The 22,706-nt window shown below is 42.1% G+C and overlaps 1 protein-coding gene across 2 annotated transcripts in view; it reads left to right on the top strand.

The window, feature by feature from the left end:
* The window catches only part of scarb2b (scavenger receptor class B, member 2b), a 70,815-nt gene that overhangs the window by 32,865 nt on the left and 15,244 nt on the right, over positions 1-22,706 (top strand). For both annotated transcript variants that reach the window (XM_056257761.1, XM_056257762.1), the window contains exon 7: positions 21,380-21,558. In XM_056257761.1, the coding sequence (XP_056113736.1) occupies positions 21,380-21,558 (179 nt within the window). The remainder of the gene's footprint in view (positions 1-21,379; positions 21,559-22,706) is intronic.

The following is a 22,706-nucleotide window of genomic DNA, read 5'->3' as shown; positions in this document are numbered from 1 at the left end:
ACATGATCACACTCACACACACTCACCCCCGACCTCTGCAGGTCACATGATCTCACTCACACACACTCACACCTGACCTCTGCAGGTCACATGATCTCACTCACACACACTCACACCTGACCTCTGCAGGTCACATGATCTCACTCACACACACTCACCCCTGACCTCTGCAGGTCACATGATCTCACTCACACACACTCACACCAGACCTCTGCAGGTCACATGATCACACACTCACACACACTCACACCTGACCTCTGCAGGTCACATGATCACACACTCACACACACTCACACCTGACCTCTGCAGGTCACATGATCTCACTCACACACACTCACACCAGAGGTGTGTTCGACATCGGCTGCGGCTGGATGTAACCGATCGGCGAGAGTAGCCGCGTGCAGGCGGGGAGGAGCTGCAAACGGAGACGTGAAGTCGGACACATTCTGGTTCCCGTAGTGACCGCTCACGTGGTGTTTGCATACTTTACCACAGCCGAAGTGAAATAAATGCAATATTTGCCAAATACACAGATATGTCAGACACATTTTCATTCAATACTTTAATGCTTCATACAGCATCTGTTTGAACAAGAATAAAGTTCAAAATAAGCCTATATCAATCTAGTGGAGTGAACGTTTTTTAATCAGTTTTATACTGATAAACATGACTATAACATCGCGACTACATGAAAAGACTGTTTACTGTTATACAAAACGGATTTGTGAGCTTTAGTAGAACAAGGTGTGAGAATAAACACGAAACGCACGTGATCGTTGTCATGCGGTGAATCCGGCGAATCGTGGAACAGCTGTGTCGTCATCAGAGCTCGTGCAGCTGCTCTTGAGAAACTGCGCTGGCTGAGTCCTCCGGCTACTCTCGAAACACTCTCGCGGTACTTCGATGGCATACGTCACAGTCATGTGGCGTCGGCGCTGCATCAAGTCGGACAAAATTTCTAACCGGCATGCACTGTTTCAAGTCAGCCGCCGATCGGTCTGCGCAGAGCTGCATGAAGTCGAACAAGCCTCAGACCTCTGCAGGTCACATGATCACACTCACACACACTCACACCTGACCTCTGCAGGTCACATGATCTCACTCACACACACTCACACCTGACCTCTGCAGGTCACATGATCTCACTCACACACACTCACCCCCGACCTCTGCAGGTCACATGATCTCACTCACACACACTCACACCTGACCTCTGCAGGTCACATGATCTCACTCACACACACTCACACCTGACCTCTGCAGGTCACATGATCTCACTCACACACACTCACACCTGACCTCTGCAGGTCACATGATCTCACTCACACACACTCACACCTGACCTCTGCAGGTCACATGATCTCACTCACACACACTCACACCTGACCTCTGCAGGTCACATGATCTCACTCACACACACTCACACCTGACCTCTGCAGGTCACATGATCACACTCACACACACTCACACCTGACCTCTGCAGGTCACATGATCTCACTCACACACACTCACACCTGACCTCTGCAGGTCACATGATCACACTCACACACACTCACACCTGACCTCTGCAGGTCACATGATCACACACTCACACACACTCACACCTGACCTCTGCAGGTCACATGATCACACTCACACACACTCACACCTGACCTCTGCAGGTCACATGATCTCACTCACACACACTCACACCTGACCTCTGCAGGTCACATGATCTCACTCACACACACTCACCCCCGACCTCTGCAGGTCACATGATCTCACTCACACACACTCACACCTGACCTCTGCAGGTCACATGATCTCACTCACACACACTCACACCTGACCTCTGCAGGTCACATGATCACACTCACACACACTCACACCTGACCTCTGCAGGTCACATGATCACACTCACACACACTCACACCTGACCTCTGCAGGTCACATGATCACACTCACACACACTCACCCCCGACCTCTGCAGGTCACATGATCACACTCACACACACTCACACCTGACCTCTGCAGGTCACATGATCACACCCACACACACTCACACCTGACCTCTGCAGGTCACATGATCACACACTCACACACACTCACACCTGACCTCTGCAGGTCACATGATCACACTCACACACACTCACACCTGACCTCTGCAGGTCACATGATCACACCCACACACACTCACACCTGACCTCTGCAGGTCACATGATCACACTCACACACACTCACACCTGACCTCTGCAGGTCACATGATCACACACTCACACACACTCACACCTGACCTCTGCAGGTCACATGATCACACTCACACACACTCACACCTGACCTCTGCAGGTCACATGATCACACCCACACACACTCACACCTGACCTCTGCAGGTCACATGATCACACCCACACACACTCACACCTGACCTCTGCAGGTCACATGATCACACACTCACACACACTCACACCTGACCTCTGCAGGTCACATGATCACACTCACACACACTCACACCTGACCTCTGCAGGTCACATGATCACACTCACACACACTCACACCTGACCTCTGCAGGTCACATGATCACACTCACACACACTCACACCTGACCTCTGCAGGTCACATGATCACACCCACACACACTCACACCTGACCTCTGCAGGTCACATGATCACACACTCACACACACTCACACCTGACCTCTGCAGGTCACATGATCACACTCACACACACTCACACCTGACCTCTGCAGGTCACATGATCACACTCACACACACTCACACCTGACCTCTGCAGGTCACATGATCACACTCACACACACTCACACCTGACCTCTGCAGGTCACATGATCACACTCACACACACTCACACCTGACCTCTGCAGGTCACATGATCAAACCCACACACACTCATACACTCACACACACACTCACACACATGACCACCTGTTGTTCCAAACCTGTATGAGTTTCCTCCTTCTGCTGAACGCAAAGGAAGATATTTTGAAGAATGTCCGTAACCGAATGGTTAACTACCGTAGTTAACATCAGTGTTTGGAATTACGCCGTTTAAAAGAACGGCGTTAGGTAACGACGTTATTTTTTCAGTAACGGGGTAATCTAACTAATTACTTTTTCCGTCGTTACAACGCCGTTAACGTTACTGGACGTTAAATGCGATGCGTTACTATGCGTTGATTCATGGGCGTCAGTTTGGTTTGAAATGTGACGGGACAGAGACGCATTCGGAAGGGCACTTTCAGAAGTGCTGGGTACAACGACGCAATATACGTAAATATACGGTTAGTAAAAAATATACTAATGTCATAGAACGGATACCTAATACAAATAAATAAAACATATCCAGTTAACTAGCAGAGCATTCATTTAGTTCGCTATTAAAGGGTTAGTTCACCCAAAAATGAAAACTCTGTCAGTAATTACTCTCCCTCATGTTGTTCAACCCCGTAAGACCTTCGTTCATCTTCGGGACATAAATGAAGATATTTTTGATGAAATCTGAGAGCTGGATCACTCCTCCATAGACTTCTATTGTAATTGAAACTTGCCGGCCCAGAAAAGTTATTAAAGACATTGTTAAAATAGTCAGAGTGACTACAGCGGCTCAACCTTAAGTTTATCAAGCGACGAGAATACTTTTTGTGCGCAAAAACAAACAAAAATAACAACTTTATTTCAACTATTCATTTCCTTCTCTGTGGGCCTCGAGTGAGTTCTCTAGTGTAACAGCGCAGCGCTTCTGTTGTTGTACGTCACACGCATCACACACACATGACCAGCGTCGGCCAATAGTGAGCCTGCGTGTGACGTACACAGAAGCGCTGCGCTGTTACACTAGTGAACTCACTCCAGGCCCACAGAGAAGGAAATGAATAGTTGAATAAAGTCGTTATTTTTGTTTGTTTTTTGCGCACAAAAAGTATTCTCGTCGCTTGATAAACTTAAGGTTGAGCCGCTGTAGTCACTCTGACTATTTTAACGATGTCTTTCATAACTTTTCTGGGCCGGCAAGTTTCAATTACAATAGAAGCCTATGGAGGAGTGATCCAGCTCTCAGATTTAATCACAAATATCTTAATTCGTGTCCCGAAGATGAACGAAGGTCTTACGGGGTTGGAACAGCATGAGGGAGAGTAAATACTGACAGAATTTTCATTTTTGGGTGAACTATCCCTTTAAATAAGAGATCTAGCGCTTAAATCTGTTGTTTTTGAGATCCAGCTGAGCGCTCGTGCTGCTGCGGTCAGTGTGATGGATACAGTTGTTCTCTTGTGGCTCGCGGCGTGCGCAGTCTTCACTCGGACGCGCGCTTCAATCTATCGCCGTTGCGGAGACTCTCTAATCATTCCGGTGAAATCACAAAATAAAATGCACACAAACGTGTCCCTGCTTGATCTAGACATATAGATCCAGCTATATCTAGGGGCTAAAGTTCAATCTTTAAAAGCACTCCATCTTGTTAAACTGTTTACTTTTTTAATGAAGACAAAGAAATACAGCAGCCTATGTCTTCCAGACTATTTATCTCAGGTTGTTAGAGTTTGTTTGATTTATTTAATTTGCTACAGTTACTGCAAACACACTTTATATTATTTAACTGTTTACTTTTGAGGAAAATACTTGAAGTACAGAATGTCCACCAGACCAGTTGTCTGACATTGGGAGTTTGATTTATTTAATTAAGAATTTGTAGTTTAAAAGTTTACTTTTGTTGTGAACAAAACACTTGGAAGTACAGGTTGTTAACTTGACCAGTTGTCTCAGGTTGAGAGAGTTTGATTTAATTCGCTAGAGTTAAATGCACTTTATATGGTGTAACTGTTTACCTTTCTTACAAAGATAATACTTGAGGTGCAGGATAAACCTCTTGCCGACGTGCAATAAATATCGAAAGTTACGTACAAACACCTGTCTGTTCTACTCATTTCAACTCACTTGTGAAAACTGCTAAAAAAAAATCCAAATTCTTTGACGTATAGCAACTTTTTTTTTAACAGTAACGCAAATAGTTACTTTCCCTGGTAACGAGTTACTTTTATTATAGAGTAATTCAGTTACTAACTCAGTTACTTTTTGGAACAAGTAGTGAGTAACTATAACTAATTACTTTTTTAAAGTAACGTTCCCAACACTGGTTAACATGAACTAAGAATGAACAATACTTCTACAGCATTTATCAATCTCGGTTAATATTAATTTCAACATTTACTAATACGTTATCAAAATCAAAGGCTGTGCTTGTTAACATCAGCCAATGCACTGTACACTAACATGAACAAACAATGAACATCTGTATTTTATCAACTAACATTAACAACGATTAATAAATACAGTAACAAATGCATTGTTAGTTCATGTTAGTAAATACATTAACTAATGAACCTTATTGTAAAGTGTTCCCGATAAATCAGCGCTTTATGGCATTAGTTCATCTGATCTGTGAGCGTTCGCGTCGATCTTATTTAATTTGTTTAAAGCATGAGCCTCAGAGCAGGATGATGATGATGATGATGATGATGATGATGATGATGTTGTTGTTGTGAAGTGTGTGTGTGATTGTTCTCTATGCTGGACAGTTGTTGGCAGCACATCACATGCGTGCGGTTATTAGAGTCTATTAGAGTCAAAGCACAAGCCATCCGGACCTCCAGAACATGCCGTAATGTGCCGGAGAGAGCATCTGGTCAAGACATTTCAGGAGAACTTCCTAGAAACTGCTCACATGTTTCCAGTGAGCGCTCGCCCCTCTCTACCAGACCCGCCTGTGCCGAGCCGTATTTACAATCACACACGGTCTCCAACAGCTATTGCTTATGTATGGGATATTACTACAAGAGATATTTGAGGTACATCAAACTATTATTATTATTATTATTATTAATTATTATTATTATTATTAATTAAATATTTCTACTAGAGAAATAATAAGTAAATTAAATTATTATTATTATTATTATTAATAAAATAAATTAAATAAATTAGGATTATGTATGGGATATTACTACAAGAGATATTTGAGGTACATCAAACTATTATTATTATTATTATTATTAATTAGTATGATTATTATTAATTAAATATTTCTACTAGAGAAATAATAAGTAAATTAAATTATTATTATTATTATTATTAAAATAAATTAAATAAATTAGGATTATGTATGGGATATTTCTATAAGAGATATTTGAGGTAAATCAAACTATTATTGCTATTATTAATTAGTATGATTATTATTAATTAAATATTTCTACTAAAAAATATTAAGTAAATTAAATAATTAATTATTATTATTATTTATGGAATATTTCTATGAGAAAAATTTGAAATAAATTAGGATTATGTATGGGATATTTCTATAAGAGATATTTGAGGTAAATCAAACTATTATTATTAATTAGTATGATTATTATTAATTAAATATTTCTACTAGAGAAATAATAAGTAACTAAATTAAATTATTAGTATTATTAAAATAAATTAAATAAATTAGGATTATGTACGGGATATTTCTATAAGAGATATTTGAGGTACATCAAACTATTGTTATTATTATTATTATGATTATTATTAATTAATATGTCTACTAGAGAAATATTAAGTAAATTAAATTATTAATTATTATTGTTATTTATGGAATATTTCTATGAGAAAAATTTGAAATAAATTAGGAATATGTATGGGATATTACTACAAGAGATATTTGAGGTACATCAAACTATTATTATTATTAATTAGTATGATTATTATTAATTAAATATTTCTACTAGAGAAATATTAAGTAAATTAAATTATTATTATTAAAATAAATTAAATAAATTAGGATTATGTATGGGATATTTCTATAAGAGATATTTGAGGTACATCAAACTATTATTATTATTATTATTAATTAGTATGATTATTATTAATTAAATATTTCTACTAGAGAAATATTAAGTAAATTAAATTATTAATTATTATTATTATTTATGGAATATTTCTATGAGAAAAAATTGAAATAAATTAGGATTATGTATGGGATATTACTACAAGAGATATTTGAGGTAAATCAAACTTATTATTATTATTAATTAGTATGATTATTATTAATTAATTATTTCTACTAGAGAAATATTAAGTAAATTAAATTATTATTATTAAAATAAATAAATTAAATTAGGATTATGTATGGGATATTTCTATAAGAGATATTTGAGGTAAATCAAACTATTATTATTATTATTAATTAGTATGATTGTTATTAATTAAATATTTCTACTAGAGAAATATTAAGTAAATTAAATTATTATTATTATTATTATTATTAATAAAATAAATTTATGTATGGGATATTTCTATAAGAGAAATATAAAGTAAAATATTATTATTATGGAATGTTTTTACAAGAGAAATATTAAGTATTATCATTATAATTATAATAATTATTATTATTATTTAAATATTTTCAGACACTTAATCACAATGTCTTTGCTGAGATGTCTTTTTAAGGAAGGTTTAGCAGTTTATGAAATAGGATAAAGCTGATGTAGCTTGAGTATATGTTTGTATAATTATAGGTTTGTACATAATAAAAGCCAAAGTAAAGATTTAGTTGTAAGTGTTGCTGGACGAACAGCTCAAGATATGTTTGAAAATCAGCCAAATGTCTGATGCTCCCTTTTAATAACACAATATGTGGAAATTACACAATATGTGTGTCATTATTCCTCTCGACCTCTCCTCCAATAATGAGAGATCTCATGAAACTGAAGCAAAGGTCCGAGCCTCCTGAATTCCTGACCCGACTCCATGTGGGAATATAACTTTACTCTCATTCACTGCAACATCATTACAGAAATATACGTCTGCTGGGATTTTACAATATGATTGCAGTTTTAAGCAAGAGAATGAATTGCTCCAGCGCTCACAGCTTTACACATGAACTTTTTTTCTTATTTCTTACTTTTACTTTTTTAAATAATTCATTTTTAATTTATTTAAAGTTTTAATTTATTCTGGCGTGTTTCTCATTTATTTAACTTTTACAATAAATAATGTCATAAAATGAAATTATTTATGCATATTTGCACATGTAAATGATATGCATTTAATGCATTATCATTTATTTATTTACAATGATATATAATATATAATTTATTTATTTAACATTTACATGTTTTTTTCTTCAATTTATTTAAAGTAATGCTTTTCCATTTTTAATTTAATTTTAGTTTGTTTTTTAAATCTTTTTTTACCTGTTCCTTTACTTTTTTTCATAAAATGTGTAGATAATAATATAACTTAATAATACTTTTTTCATAAAATGTATAGATGGTAATAATAATATAATTGAATAAAATCTGTTATTTATTCATTCAATATTTTCCTTTTATTTTCAATTTATTTAAATAAATGCTTTTCTATTTTTAATTTCCCCTCTGTGAGTTTAAAAGTAATTTTATAAAATGTAACATAAACTTTATAATGCATTATAATTTATTTATTTAACATTTATGTATTATATATTATTTTATATAACCTATTATCAATTATTTGTCTCTCTTATTCAACATTTTTATTTTATTTTAAGTGAGAGTAATGTGGATCAGTTTTATTTCAGATCAATATTTTTTTTTACTTTTATCTTTAACATTTTTGTTTTGAAAAATAATTTGATGATAATAATGTATTAGCATTATATTATAACATTATTTTATAATTTATTTAAAGTAATGCAGTTCAATTTTAATTTCCACTCTGAATATTTGTCTTTTAAATATTTTTTATTTTTTATTTTTTTAAATAAAACAACTTCATAAATACAAAGACTTAATAATTAAATTTAACTGAAATATATCTTCCATTAATTCAGAGTAATGCGAGTCAGCTGATGATGACGAGTGACTCCATATAATGTGTCAGCCTTGACCTTTCACCTGGAGTCCCGCTGACCCCGTGTCTATTTCCAGCAGGATCTCTGACCCGGTCCCCCCATCTTTGTTCGGCGCGGAGAGACCTCCGTCAGGCTTGGCGTGACCGGCCGCGCACACATGCTTTAGCGAGTACGGACTCCAGTCTGGCGTGTTTTCAAGCCACTTTTAACCCAGTTGCTCGTTCGTTATTGTGCTGGCGGGAACAGCTGTCCTTGTGCTTTTCCACTGACTCCTCACCTGGATTTAAAGGGAAAGGCGTCCGCCTGAACGGCGTGTGTAACCTTTGTACATCATTTAATCAGGCGGGCCGTCAGGAAAACTCATTTCCCCAGCTCTGCCATGAGCACATAATGAGATCGCGGTTTGTTTCCTAATGCTTCCTTATAAAGGAACTCTTAGTAAACACTGGGGGTTATCTGGGGTCAAGGGTCAGCCAAATAAGCAATCTGACATTCAGTGCAACCTGTGTCTTTTACTTAGAGTACACACAAGTGTCCTTTACGTCTTTTAGTTTGTCAAGAGATTTAAAGTGTCGTTTCTGAAGAGTGCGCATGTGTGAACGAGCTCTAGTGTGTGTGAGCTCTAGTGTGTGTGAGCTCTAGTGTGTGTGAACGAGCTCTGGTGTGTGTGAACGAGCTCTAGTGTGTGTGAACGAGCTCTAGTGTGTGTGAACGAGCTCTGGTGTGTTTGAACGAGCTCTAGTGTGTGTGAGCTCTAGTGTGTGTGAGCTCTAGTGTGTGTGAGCTCTAGTGTGTGTGAACGAGCTCTGGTGTGTGTGAACGAGCTCTAGTGTGTGTGAACGAGCTCTAGTGTGTGTGAACGAGCTCTGGTGTGTGTGAACGAGCTCTAGTGTGTGTGAGCTCTGGTGTGTGTGAACGAGCTCTAGTGTGTGTGAACGAGCTCTAGTGTGTGTGAGCTCTAGTGTGTGTGAACGAGCTCTAGTGTGTGTGAGCTCTAGTGTGTGTGAACGAGCTCTAGTGTGTGTGAACGAGCTCTAGTGTGTGTGAACGAGCTCTAGTGTGTGTGAACGAGCTCTAGTGTGTGTGAACGAGCTCTAGTGTGTGTGAGCTCTAGTGTGTGTGAGCTCTAGTGTGTGTGAGCTCTAGTGTGTGTGAACGAGCTCTGGTGTGTGTGAACGAGCTCTAGTGTGTGTGAACGAGCTCTAGTGTGTGTGAACGAGCTCTGGTGTGTGTGAACGAGCTCTAGTGTGTGTGAGCTCTGGTGTGTGTGAACGAGCTCTAGTGTGTGTGAACGAGCTCTAGTGTGTGTGAGCTCTAGTGTGTGTGAACGAGCTCTAGTGTGTGTGAGCTCTAGTGTGTGTGAACGAGCTCTAGTGTGTGTGAACGAGCTCTAGTGTGTGTGAACGAGCTCTAGTGTGTGTGAACGAGCTCTAGTGTGTGTGAACGAGCTCTAGTGTGTGTGAACGAGCTCTAGTGTGTGTGAACGAGCTCTAGTGTGTGTGAACGAGCTCTAGTGTGTGTGAACGAGCTCTAGTGTGTGTGAACGAGCTCTAGTGTGTGTGAACGAGCTCTAGAGCTCTAGTGTGTGTGAACGAGCTCTAGTGTGTGTGAACGAGCTCTAGTGTGTGTGAACGAGCTCTAGTGTGTGTGAGCGAGCTCTAGTGTGTTTGAACGAGCTCTAGTGTGTGTGAACGAGCTCTAGTGTGTGTGAGCTCTAGTGTGTGTGAACGAGCTCTAGTGTGTGTGAACGAGCTCTAGTGTGTGTGAACGAGCTCTAGTGTGTGTGAGCTCTAGTGTGTGTGAACGAGCTCTAGTGTGTGTGAACGAGCTCTAGTGTGTGTGAACGAGCTCTAGTGTGTGTGAGCGAGCTCTAGTGTGTGTGAACGAGCTCTAGTGTGTGTGAACGAGCTCTAGTGTGTGTGAACGAGCTCTAGTGTGTGTGAACGAGCTCTAGTGTGTGTGAGCGAGCTCTAGTGTGTGTGAACGAGCTCTAGTGTGTGTGAACGAGCTCTAGTGTGTGTGAGCGAGCTCTAGTGTGTGTGAACGAGCTCTAGTGTGTGTGAACGAGCTCTAGTGTGTGTGAACGAGCTCTAGTGTGTGTGAACGAGCTCTAGTGTGTGTGTGTGAGCTCTAGTGTGTGTGAACGAGCTCTAGTGTGTGTGAACGAGCTCTAGTGTGTGTGAACGAGCTCTAGTGTGTGTGAACGAGCTCTAGTGTGTGTGAACGAGCTCTAGTGTGTGTGAACGAGCTCTAGTGTGTGTGAACGAGCTCTAGTGTGTGTGAACGAGCTCTAGTGTGTGTGAGCTCTAGTGTGTGTGAACGAGCTCTAGTGTGTGTGAACGAGCTCTAGTGTGTGTGAACGAGCTCTAGTGTGTGTGAACGAGCTCTAGTGTGTGTGAGCTCTAGTGTGTATGAACGAGCTCTAGTGTGTGTGAGCGAGCTCTAGTGTGTGTGAGCTCTAGTGTGTGTGAACGAGCGCTTGTGTGTGAGCGAGCGCTAGTGTGTGTGAGCTCTAGTGTGTGTGAACGAGCTCTAGTGTGTGTGAGCTCTAGTGTGTGTGAACGAGCGCTTGTGTGTGAGCGAGCGCTAGTGTGTGTGAGCTCTAGTGTGTGTGAACGAGCACTAGTGTGTGTGAGCTCTAGTGTGTGTGAACGAGCTCTAGTGTGTGTGAGCTCTAGTGTGTGTGAACGAGCTCTAGTGTGTGTGAACGAGCGCTTGTGTGTGAACGAGCGCTAGTGTGTGTGAGCTCTAGTGTGTGTGAACGAGCACTAGTGTGTGTGAGCTCTAGTGTGTGTGAACGAGCTCTAGTGTGTGTGAACGAGCACTAGTGTGTGTGAGCTCTAGTGTGTGTGAACGAGCTCTAGTGTGTGTGTGAGCTCTAGTGTGTGTGAACGAGCACTAGTGTGTGTGAGCTCTAGTGTGTGTGAACGAGCTCTAGTGTGTGTGAACGAGTGTGTGTGAATGAGCTTTAGTGTGTGTGAACGAGCTCTAGTGTGTGTGAGCGAGCTCTAGTGTGTGTGAGCGAGCTCTAGTGTGTGTGAACGAGCTCTAGTGTGTGTGAACGAGCTCTAGTGTGTGTGAACGAGCTCTAGTGTGTGTGAACGAGTTCTAGTGTGTTTGAACGAGCTCTAGTGTGTGTGAGCTCTAGTGTGTGTGAACGAGCTCTAGTGTGTGTGAACGAGCTCTAGTGTGTGTGAGCTCTAGTGTGTGTGAGCTCTAGTGTGTGTGAACGAGCTCTAGTGTGTGTGAGCGAGCTCTAGTGTGTGTGAGCTCTAGTGTGTGTGAACGAGCTCTAGTGTGTGTGAACGAGCTCTAGTGTGTGTGAACGAGTTCTAGTGTGTTTGAACGAGCTCTAGTGTGTGTGAGCTCTAGTGTGTGTGAGCTCTAGTGTGTGTGAGCTCTAGTGTGTGTGAACGAGCTCTAGTGTGTGTGAGCGAGCTCTAGTGTGTGTGAGCTCTAGTGTGTGTGAGCTCTAGTGTGTGTGAGCGAGCTCTAGTGTGTGTGAGCTCTAGTGTGTGTGAGCTCTAGTGTGTGTGAGCTCTAGTGTGTGTGAGCGAGCTCTAGTGTGTGTGAGCTCTAGTGTGTGTGAGCTCTAGTGTGTGTGAACGAGCTCTAGTGTGTGTGAACGAGCTCTAGTGTGTGTGAACGAGCTCTAGTGTGTGTGAACGAGCTCTAGTGTGTGTGAACGAGTTCTAGTGTGTTTGAACGAGCTCTAGTGTGTGTGAGCTCTAGTGTGTGTGAGCTCTAGTGTGTGTGAGCTCTAGTGTGTGTGAACGAGCTCTAGTGTGTGTGAGCGAGCTCTAGTGTGTTTGAACGAGCTCTAGTGTGTGTGAACGAGCTCTAGTGTGTGTGAACGAGCTCTGGTGTGTGTGAACGAGCTCTAGTGTGTGTGAACGAGCTCTAGTGTGTGTGAGCGAGCTCTAGTGTGTGTGAGCTCTAGTGTGTGTGAACGAGCTCTAGTGTGTGTGAACGAGCTCTAGTGTGTGTGAACGAGCTCTAGTGTGTGTGAGCGAGCTCTAGTGTGTTTGAACGAGCTCTAGTGTGTGTGAACGAGCTCTAGTGTGTGTGAACGAGCTCTAGTGTGTGTGTGAACGAGCTCTAGTGTGTGTGAACGAGCTCTAGTGTGTGTGTGAACGAGCTCTAGTGTGTGTGTGAACGAGCTCTAGTGTGTGTGAACGAGCTCTAGTGTGTGTGAACGAGCTCTAGTGTGTGTGAACGAGCTCTAGTGTGTGTGTGAACGAGCTCTAGTGTGTGTGAACGAGCTCTAGTGTGTGTGTGAACGAGCTCTAGTGTGTGTGAACGAGCTCTAGTGTGTGTGAGCTCTAGTGTGTGTGAACGAGCTCTAGTGTGTGTGAACGAGCGCTAGTGTGTGTGAGCTCTAGTGTGTGTGAACGAGCTCTAGTGTGTGTGAACGAGCTCTAGTGTGTGTGAGCTCTAGTGTGTGTGAACGAGCGCTAGTGTGTGTGAGCGAGCGCTAGTGTGTGTGAGCTCTAGTGTGTTTGAACGAGCTCTAGTGTGTGTGAGCGAGCTCTAGTGTGTGTGAGCTCTAGTGTGTGTGAACGAGCGCTAGTGTGTGTGAGCGAGCGCTAGTGTGTGTGAGCTCTAGTGTGTTTGAACGAGCTCTAGTGTGTGTGAACGAGCTCTAGTGTGTGTGAACGAGCTCTAGTGTGTGTGAGCTCTAGTGTGTGTGAACGAGCTCTAGTGTGTGTGAACGAGCGCTAGTGTGTGTGAGCTCTAGTGTGTGTGAACGAGCTCTAGTGTGTGTGAGCGAGCGCTAGTGTGTGTGAGCTCTAGTGTGTGTGAACGAGCGCTAGTGTGTGTGAGCTCTAGTGTGTGTGAGCGAGCGCTAGTGTGTGTGAGCTCTAGTGTGTGTGAACGAGCTCTAGTGTGTGTGAACGAGCTCTAGTGTGTTTGAACGAGCTCTAGTGTGTTTGAGCGAGCTCTAGTGTGTGTGAACAAGCTCTAGTGTGTGTGAGCTCAAGTGTGTGTGAACGAGCTCTAGTGTGTGTGAACGAGCTCTAGTGTGTGTGAACGAGCTCTAGTGTGTGTGAACGAGCTCTAGTGTGTGTGAACGAGCTCTAGTGTGTTTGAACGAGCTCTAGTGTGTTTGAACGAGCTCTAGTGTGTTTGAACGAGCTCTAGTGTGTGTGAGCTCTAGTGTGTGTGAACGAGCGCTAGTGTGTGTGAGCTCTAGTGTGTGTGAACGAGCTCTAGTGTGTTTGAACGAGCTCTAGTGTGTTTGAACGAGCTCTAGTGTGTTTGAACGAGCTCTAGTGTGTGTGAACGAGCTCTAGTGTGTGTGAACGAGCTCTAGTGTGTGTGAGCTCTAGTGTGTGTGAGCTCTAGTGTGTGTGAACGAGCTCTAGTGTGTGTGAACGAGCTCTAGTGTGTGTGAGCTCTAGTGTGTGTGAACGAGCGCTAGTGTGTGTGAGCTCTAGTGTGTGTGAACGAGCTCTAGTGTGTTTGAACGAGCTCTAGTGTGTGTGAACGAGCTCTAGTGTGTTTGAACGAGCTCTAGTGTGTTTGAACGAGCTCTAGTGTGTTTGAACGAGCTCTAGTGTGTGTGAACGAGCTCTAGTGTGTGTGAACGAGCTCTAGTGTGTTTGAACGAGCTCTAGTGTGTTTGAACGAGCTCTAGTGTGTTTGAACGAGCTCTAGTGTGTGTGAGCTCTAGTGTGTGTGAACGAGCGCTAGTGTGTGTGAGCTCTAGTGTGTGTGAACGAGCTCTAGTGTGTGTGAGCTCTAGTGTGTGTGAGCGAGCGCTAGTGTGTGTGAGCTCTAGTGTGTGTGAACGAGCTCTAGTGTGTGTGAGCGAGCTCTAGTGTGTGTGAACGAGCTCTAGTGTGTGTGAGCTCTAGTGTGTGTGAGCGAGCTCTAGTGTGTGTGAACGAGCGCTAGTGTGTGTGAACGAGCTCTAGTGTGTGTGAACGAGCGCTAGTGTGTGTGAGCTCTAGTGTGTGTGAACGAGCGCTAGTGTGTGTGAGCTCTAGTGTGTGTGAACGAGCTCTAGTGTGTGTGAGCTCTAGTGTGTTTGAACGAGCTCTAGTGTGTGTGAACGAGCTCTAGTGTGTGTGAACGAGCTCTAGTGTGTGTGAACAAGCTCTAGTGTGTGTGAACGAGCTCTAGTGTGTGTGAACGAGCTCTAGTGTGTGTGAGCTCTAGTGTGTGTGAACGAGCGCTAGTGTGTGTGAGCTCTAGTGTGTGTGAACGAGCGCTAGTGTGTGTGAGCTCTAGTGTGTGTGAACGAGCGCTAGTGTGTGTGAGCTCTAGTGTGTGTGAACGAGCGCTAGTGTGTGTGAGCTCTAGTGTGTGTGAACGAGCTCTAGTGTGTGTGAGCTCTAGTGTGTGTGAACGAGCTCTAGTGTGTGTGAGCTCTAGTGTGTGTGAACGAGCTCTAGTGTGTGTGAACGAGCGCTAGTGTGTGTGAGCTCTAGTGTGTGTGAACGAGCTCTAGTGTGTGTGAACGAGCTCTAGTGTGTGTGAACGAGCTCTAGTGTGTGTGAACGAGCTCTAGTGTGTGTGAGCTCTAGTGTGTGTGAGCTCTAGTGTGTGTGAACGAGCTCTAGTGTGTGTGAACGAGCTCTAGTGTGTGTGAACGAGCTCTAGTGTGTGTGAGCTCTAGTGTGTGTGAACGAGCTCTAGTGTGTGTGAACGAGCTCTAGTGTGTGTGAGCTCTAGTGTATGTGAACGAGCTCTAGTGTGTTTGAACGAGCTCTAGTGTGTGTGAACGAGCTCTAGTGTGTGTGAACGAGCTCTAGTGTGTTTGAACGAGCTCTAGTGTGTGTGAACGAGCTCTAGTGTGTGTGAACGAGCGCTAGTGTGTGTGAGCTCTAGTGTGTGTGAACGAGCTCTAGTGTGTGTGAGCTCTAGTGTGTGTGAACGAGCTCTAGTGTGTGTGATCGAGCTCTAGTGTGTGTGAACGAGCTCTAGTGTGTGTGAACGAGCTCTAGTGTGTGTGAACGAGCTCTAGTGTGTGTGAACGAGCTCTAGTGTGTGTGAACGAGCTCTAGTGTGTGTGAACAAGCTCTAGTGTGTGTGAACGAGCGCTAGTGTGTGTGAGCTCTAGTGTGTGTGAACGAGCTCTAGTGTGTGTGAGCTCTAGTGTGTGTGAACGAGCTCTAGTGTGTGTGATCGAGCTCTAGTGTGTGTGAACGAGCTCTAGTGTGTGTGAACGAGCTCTAGTGTGTGTGAACGAGCTCTAGTGTGTGTGAACGAGCTCTAGTGTGTGTGAACAAGCTCTAGTGTGTGTGAACGAGCTCTAGTGTGTGTGAACGAGCTCTAGTGTGTGTGAACGAGCTTTAGTGTGTGTGAACGAGCTCTAGTGTGTGTGAACGAGCTCTAGTGTGTGTGAGCTCTAGTGTGTGTGAACGAGCTCTAGTGTGTGTGAACGAGCTCTAGTGTGTTTGAACGAGCTCTAGTGTGTGTGAACGAGCTCTAGTGTGTGTGAACGAGCTCTAGTGTGTTTGAACGAGCTCTAGTGTGTGTGAACGAGCTCTAGTGTGTGTGAGCTCTAGTGTGTGTGAACGAGCTCTAGTGTGTGTGAACGAGCTCTAGTGTGTTTGAACGAGCTCTAGTGTGTGTGAACGAGCTCTAGTGTGTGTGAACGAGCTCTAGTGTGTGTGAGCTCTAGCAGGGTTCCTGCACACTTTTGAAAGTCAAATTTAAGGCTTTTTAAGACCTTTTTAAGACCTGAAGAAATCAAAATTAATACCGTACATTAGGGCTGTGCAGTATTGACAAAAATATATATTGATATTTTCAACGTTTTGTTGATAATAATTAGATGATATTTTACTGATTGTGTTTTTGTGCTGGTGCCATGGCTGGTTTAGGTCTGTTGTTGACAGCTGACTCACGAAGATATTCATATTTTTCATATTCTATGCAGTGGTCAGTTCACAGCAGTGACAGAAATTCATATATTAATTAAGGGGCAATATTTGCCACCTTAAATTGATTTTTTCAGGGGCATTTTCACCTATATATGGACATTTTTTCTAAACTTATTCAGAGTTATGCATCACCTTTAATGTCAAATACTATCATTCAAATTAAATTATACAGTAATTATACAATAATACTTAATTATATAATAATCATACAGTACCACTGTTACCAGTCAAATTAGATCATTCAATCAAAATCCATCTTTGCAGTGCAGAGGTGACAGAAGCGGCATCAGAAGTGGCATTAATATATTTACACTCCATTTACAACTGCATAAATAAAGCTATGAGATATATATTTTTAAATCAATATTCAATATTTAAATATGAAATGATTTCTAATTTTAACATTTTATTTAAAGGGTACTTTAAATATGAAACCGCAGCGGCAAATCACTGTTGTGAGTAAGTGAGTTGAGGGAGTCATTCATTCAACCGATTCGTTCAAACGGCTGATTCATTCGGGAAAGAAGCGAGTGATTCGTTCAAAACGCGGATTTCAATCAAGAAATCATCGCTGTCGGTTGCATTGAGACTCTGCTACGGTTTCATTTTAAAATGATAGTCGGCGAAATAAAGGGAAAACAAACAATATTGACAATATTGTGTCTAAAAAGTAACTCAATGTTAACTTATTGTTAATTTTACTGTTGTACAACATAAATATCACACTTGGAATCGTGCACGGGAAAACGGCACTCTTTCTGATGTGATATTCTAATATAAGAACATAATATGATATAAATATAAGACAAAAACTAATTTGGGGACATAACAGTTACACTGCACACATCACGCAGTGAAAGCACGAGACAAATGCGATGTCAGCTCGCAGTGCCTCGTACATTGTTAAAACAATGATTACAATATCATAATAGACAATACACATCGCACACCATACGCACATAAAGAATGAACTTACAACTGAACTGACATTTACGACCTTTCTTCTCCTTCTCTCCTCTCGCGTGCAGGAGACAGTTATGCTGCCGCGACTCGCGAGTGACGCGAAATGTCACGTGAACTAGCAAATCCACAAAGATAGAATAATATATAAATACAAATACGTACGCTAATTAGATAGTTTTAATTTGGAAAGCTTTTAGATATGTCTAAGTCAAAGTGTCATCTAAAATTTAAGACCTTTCATAAGTAAAAATAAGACTTTATAAGACTTTTTATGGCCTTAAATTTTAAAAATCTAATTTAAGACTTTTTAAGACTTTTTAAGGATCCGCGGGAACCCTGTCTAGTGTGTGTGAACGAGCTCTAGTGTGTGTGAACGAGCTCTAGTGTGTGTGAACGAGCTCTAGTGTGTGTGAACGAGCTCTAGTGTGTTTGAACGAGCTCTAGTGTGTGTGAACGAGCTCTAGTGTGTGTGAATGAGCGCTAGTGTGTGTGAGCTCTAGTGTGTGTGAACGAGCTCTAGTGTGTGTGAGCTCTAGTGTGTGTGAACGAGCTCTAGTGTGTGTGATCGAGCTCTAGTGTGTGTGAACGAGCTCTAGTGTGTGTGAACGAGCTCTAGTGTGTGTGAACGAGCTCTAGTGTGTGTGAACGAGCTCTAGTGTGTGTGAGCTCTAGTGTGTGTGTGAACGAGCTCTAGTGTGTGTGAACGAGCGCTAGTGTGTGTGAGCTCTAGTGTGTGTGTGAACGAGCTCTAGTGTGTGTGAGCTCTAGTGTGTGTGAACGAGCTCTAGTGTGTGTGATCGAGCTCTAGTGTGTGTGAACGAGCTCTAGTGTGTGTGAACGAGCTCTAGTGTGTGTGAACAAGCTCTAGTGTGTGTGAACGAGCTCTAGTGTGTGTGAACGAGCTCTAGTGTGTGTGAACGAGCTCTAGTGTGTGTGAACGAGCTCTAGTGTGTGTGAGCTCTAGTGTGTGTGTGAACGAGCTCTAGTGTGTGTGAACGAGCGCTAGTGTGTGTGAGCTCTAGTGTGTGTGTGAACGAGCTCTAGTGTGTGTGAGCTCTAGTGTGTGTGAACGAGCTCTAGTGTGTGTGATCGAGCTCTAGTGTGTGTGAACGAGCTCTAGTGTGTGTGAACGAGCTCTAGTGTGTGTGAACAAGCTCTAGTGTGTGTGAACGAGCTCTAGTGTGTGTGAACGAGCTCTAGTGTGTGTGAACGAGCTCTAGTGTGTGTGAACGAGCTCTAGTGTGTGTGAACGAGCTCTAGTGTGTGTGAACGAGCTCTAGTGTGTGTGAACGAGCTCTAGTGTGTGTGAACGAGCTCTAGTGTGTGTGAACGAGCTCTAGTGTGTGTGAACGAGCTCTAGTGTGTGTGAACGAGCTCAAGTGTGTGTGAACGAGCTCTAGTGTGTGTGAACAAGCTCTAGTGTGTGTGAACGAGCTCTAGTGTGTGTGAACAAGCTCTAGTGTGTGTGAACGAGCTCTAGTGTGTGTGAACGAGCTATAGTGTGTGTGAACGAGCTCTAGTGTGTGTGAACGAGCTCTAGTGTGTGTGAACGAGCTCTAGTGTGTGTGAACGAGCTCTAGTGTGTGTGAACGAGCTCTAGTGTGTGTGAACAAGCTCTAGTGTGTGTGAACGAGCTCTAGTGTGTGTGAACGAGCTCTAGTGTGTGTGAACGAGCTCTAGTGTGTGTGTGAACGAGCTCTAGTGTGTGTGAACGAGCTCTAGTGTGTGTGAACGAGCTCTAGTGTGTGTGAACGAGCTCTAGTGTGTGTGAACGAGCTCTAGTGTGTGTGAACGAGCTCTAGTGTGTGTGAACGAGCTCTAGTGTGTGTGAACGAGCTCTAGTGTGTGTGAACGAGCTCTAGTGTGTGTGAACGAGCTCTAGTGTGTGTGAACGAGCTCTAGTGTGTGTGAACGAGCTCTAGTGTGTGTGAACGAGCTCTAGTGTGTGTGAACGAGCTCTAGTGTGTGTGAACGAGCTCTAGTGTGTGTGAACGAGCTCTAGTGTGTGTGAACGAGCTCTAGTGTGTGTGAACGAGCTCTAGTGTGACATCATTAACCAGCGGGACATCAATTTCACCAATTTGCGCAAATATGATTTCGGGAAACAGTCGTGACGAGCTTGATGATTTCTTCACCGATGCATCGCACTGTGACAGTGAAGCAGCGAGTTACAGCGTTATACGGGAACACACACTCCTGGTCAGATTTCTTATCGCGCTGAAACATATGGAGCTAAAAGAGTCTCAATAAAGATAGATGCACACACTACATCCACATATGCACACACAGGATTCATAAAGGTATTTCTGATGGACACACAAATATATCTTGATTTATAAACTGCTTGCGGTCTGTGAACTTCACGGCATTTGTGTGTGAATTTTGAGACTCGCCTGACTTGGCTCGACTGCCTTTTTTTTAAACAGGGAATGAACTGCAACCAATCAGATATCTCCCTTGTTTTAGCCAATCACAAGAAGGCAGATGTGGATTAGAACCCGTGACCTCTGACACGCTTGGCAAAAGATCGACCACGAGACCATCGAAGAACTCAAACAAAATCTGCGGATCGATGGATTTATGTACGGGTTGAGCAGCGCCGGATGGTGTTGCTAAGAACTTGCAATGTATAACTATTATCAGACGGCCCTCGAAACACTACCGGCCCACCGGGAAAAAGTCCCGACTCTCCCGATTGCCACTCCGCTACTGAAACAACCTTTTTTTGGGGTCGACAGCTTATAAAAAATTATTTCTGGGTTGTTTAGCTTGTTTGCTGTACACCTTGTCACACAGCAGCTTTTAGACATTGTTTTGTTTTTTGTTCTAAGTCATAAATGACGAGGAGGCAGCCTCTCGCAATGCAAAGTCAATGGAGACGGCTGGATGGTTTCCCCCCCGGTGGGGGCGTGGCCTAATACGCTCTGTCTCTATGCGTATAGCGCTGTGTGAACGCGTTCATCTGATTGGCTTATAAGTGAACAATCCCCCACGTGGGGTGCGTTCTTGTGATTGGCTAAACAAGGGAGATATCTGATTGGTTGCAGATCATTCCCTGTTTAAAAAAAGTGGTGAATGAAGTTCACAGACCGCAAGCAGTTTGTAAATCAAGATATGTTTGTGTGTGCATCAGAAATACATTTTTGAATCTTGTGTGCATTTGTACATTTTGTGTGCATTTCTGAATTGTGTGTGTATTTATGAATATTCTGTGCTTTTTCAATTTTGTGTGTGCATATGTGAATGTAGTGTGTGCATTTATCTTCATTGAGACTCTTTTAGCTCCATAGACACACCACACACACACAGTGGAATCACACTGGGAAAATCTCAGAGTAAAACTGGGAGTTGTGAAAAATATTATACACCAGATGAGAAGTTTATCATCTTTTTACTCTTTTAGTTAATTTTATAACTGTATCATACATCTCTTTTAATGTATTTTATAACTGTTTTAATTTTCCTTGCTTTTGTTTTGTGATTATTTTAATTGCTCTCTGTAAAGCACTTTGAATAGCCGTAGTGTATGACATGTGCTGTGTAAATAAACTGGCCTTGATCTGGGAATACTCAGAGGAGCACAGGGGAAGTGCTCTATTGTTGAGCCGTATCTGATCATGTGGAGATGACAGGGCTGATGTTGTGTCTCTGGTGCGCAGGTCGATCCACATGCGCTTCGAGAAGGAGGTGGAGGTGAAGGGCATCCCAGCGTACCGCTTCACTCCTCCTCGAGCCGTGCTCGCCAGCGGGAAGAACAACCCGGAGAACGAGGGCTTCTGCGTCACGCCCAAGAAGTGCCTGGACGACGGCGTGCTGGACGTGTCTGTGTGCCGCAAAGGTGCAGAACCATCACACACATTTAACTCACACAAGTAATTACTCAAATAAGTCATTTCATTTAATCATTCATTTAAAGGGGTGGTTGATTGTGATTTCCCTTTTCTAGCTTTAGTTAGTGTGTAATGTTGCTGTTTGAGCGTAAACAACATCTGCAAAGTTACAATGCTCAAAGTTCAAAGCAAAGGAAGAGATTTTATTTTAAAGAAATCGCTTTTTAAGGACTACAACAAACGGCTGGTAGGGACTACACAAGCTTCCTCACGGGTTAGTGACATCACTAACCCTAAAATTTACATAAACCCCGCCCCCGGAACACGATTTATAGATTATCAAGACAGAATATGCTAATCAATGACTAGAAGATAACTACACATAAGCTCATAAATTGACCAACTAACCATTCAGAGATGTCCTGTTGCTTCTACATGTTGTCACTTCTTCTTGAGTCTCTCCATCATTCTGACTCTGGTTTGAATATAAAAGGATAAAAGTTTTTGAAATTTTCAGTGTTTGAGGTAAAAGGACACGAGCTCTTGAAGCTCCGCCCCCTATGCCGGGAGCAGCAGCTCATTTGCATTTAAAGGGACAGACACAAAAACGAGACACAAAAAGTGACAATTTTAACATGTTATATACAAATATCTGTGGGGTGTTTTGAGCTAAAACTTCACACACACGCTCTGGGGACATCAGAGATATATTTTACATCTTGTGAAAAGGGCATTATACCACCCCTTTAATTGTATTATTTACTAATTGCTTATTGTCTCATGTGCTTGAAGTCATATATATATACATACATATTTATACACCTTGGTTTTGGGGTTGGTATTTTTTAATGTTTTTGAAAGAGTCTCACCAAAGATGCATTTATTTGATCAAAAATACAGTAAAAATTATGAAATATTATTAGAATTTATAACAGCTGTTTTCTATGTGAATATATAGTAAAGTGTAATTTATTCCTGTGATCAAAGCTGAATTTTCAGCATTCAGAAAACATTCAGAAATCACTCTAAATATGATGATTTGATGCTCATTTCTGATTATTATCCATGTTGAAAAGAGTTTTTGGTCCTTTACATTTTGTGGAAATCGGGATAGAATTCAAACATTGTGGGAAGATTAAAAAAAGAAAGCGAAAAT

This window comes from Rhinichthys klamathensis, unplaced genomic scaffold, assembly GCF_029890125.1.
Source record: "Rhinichthys klamathensis goyatoka isolate OS25496 unplaced genomic scaffold, OSU_Roscu_1.1 h1tg000143l_1, whole genome shotgun sequence".
NCBI classification, from domain to species: domain Eukaryota; kingdom Metazoa; phylum Chordata; class Actinopteri; order Cypriniformes; family Leuciscidae; genus Rhinichthys; species Rhinichthys klamathensis.
The sequence above is the reverse complement of the archived record's forward strand: the minus strand, read 5'-3'. Positions and strand labels throughout refer to the sequence as shown.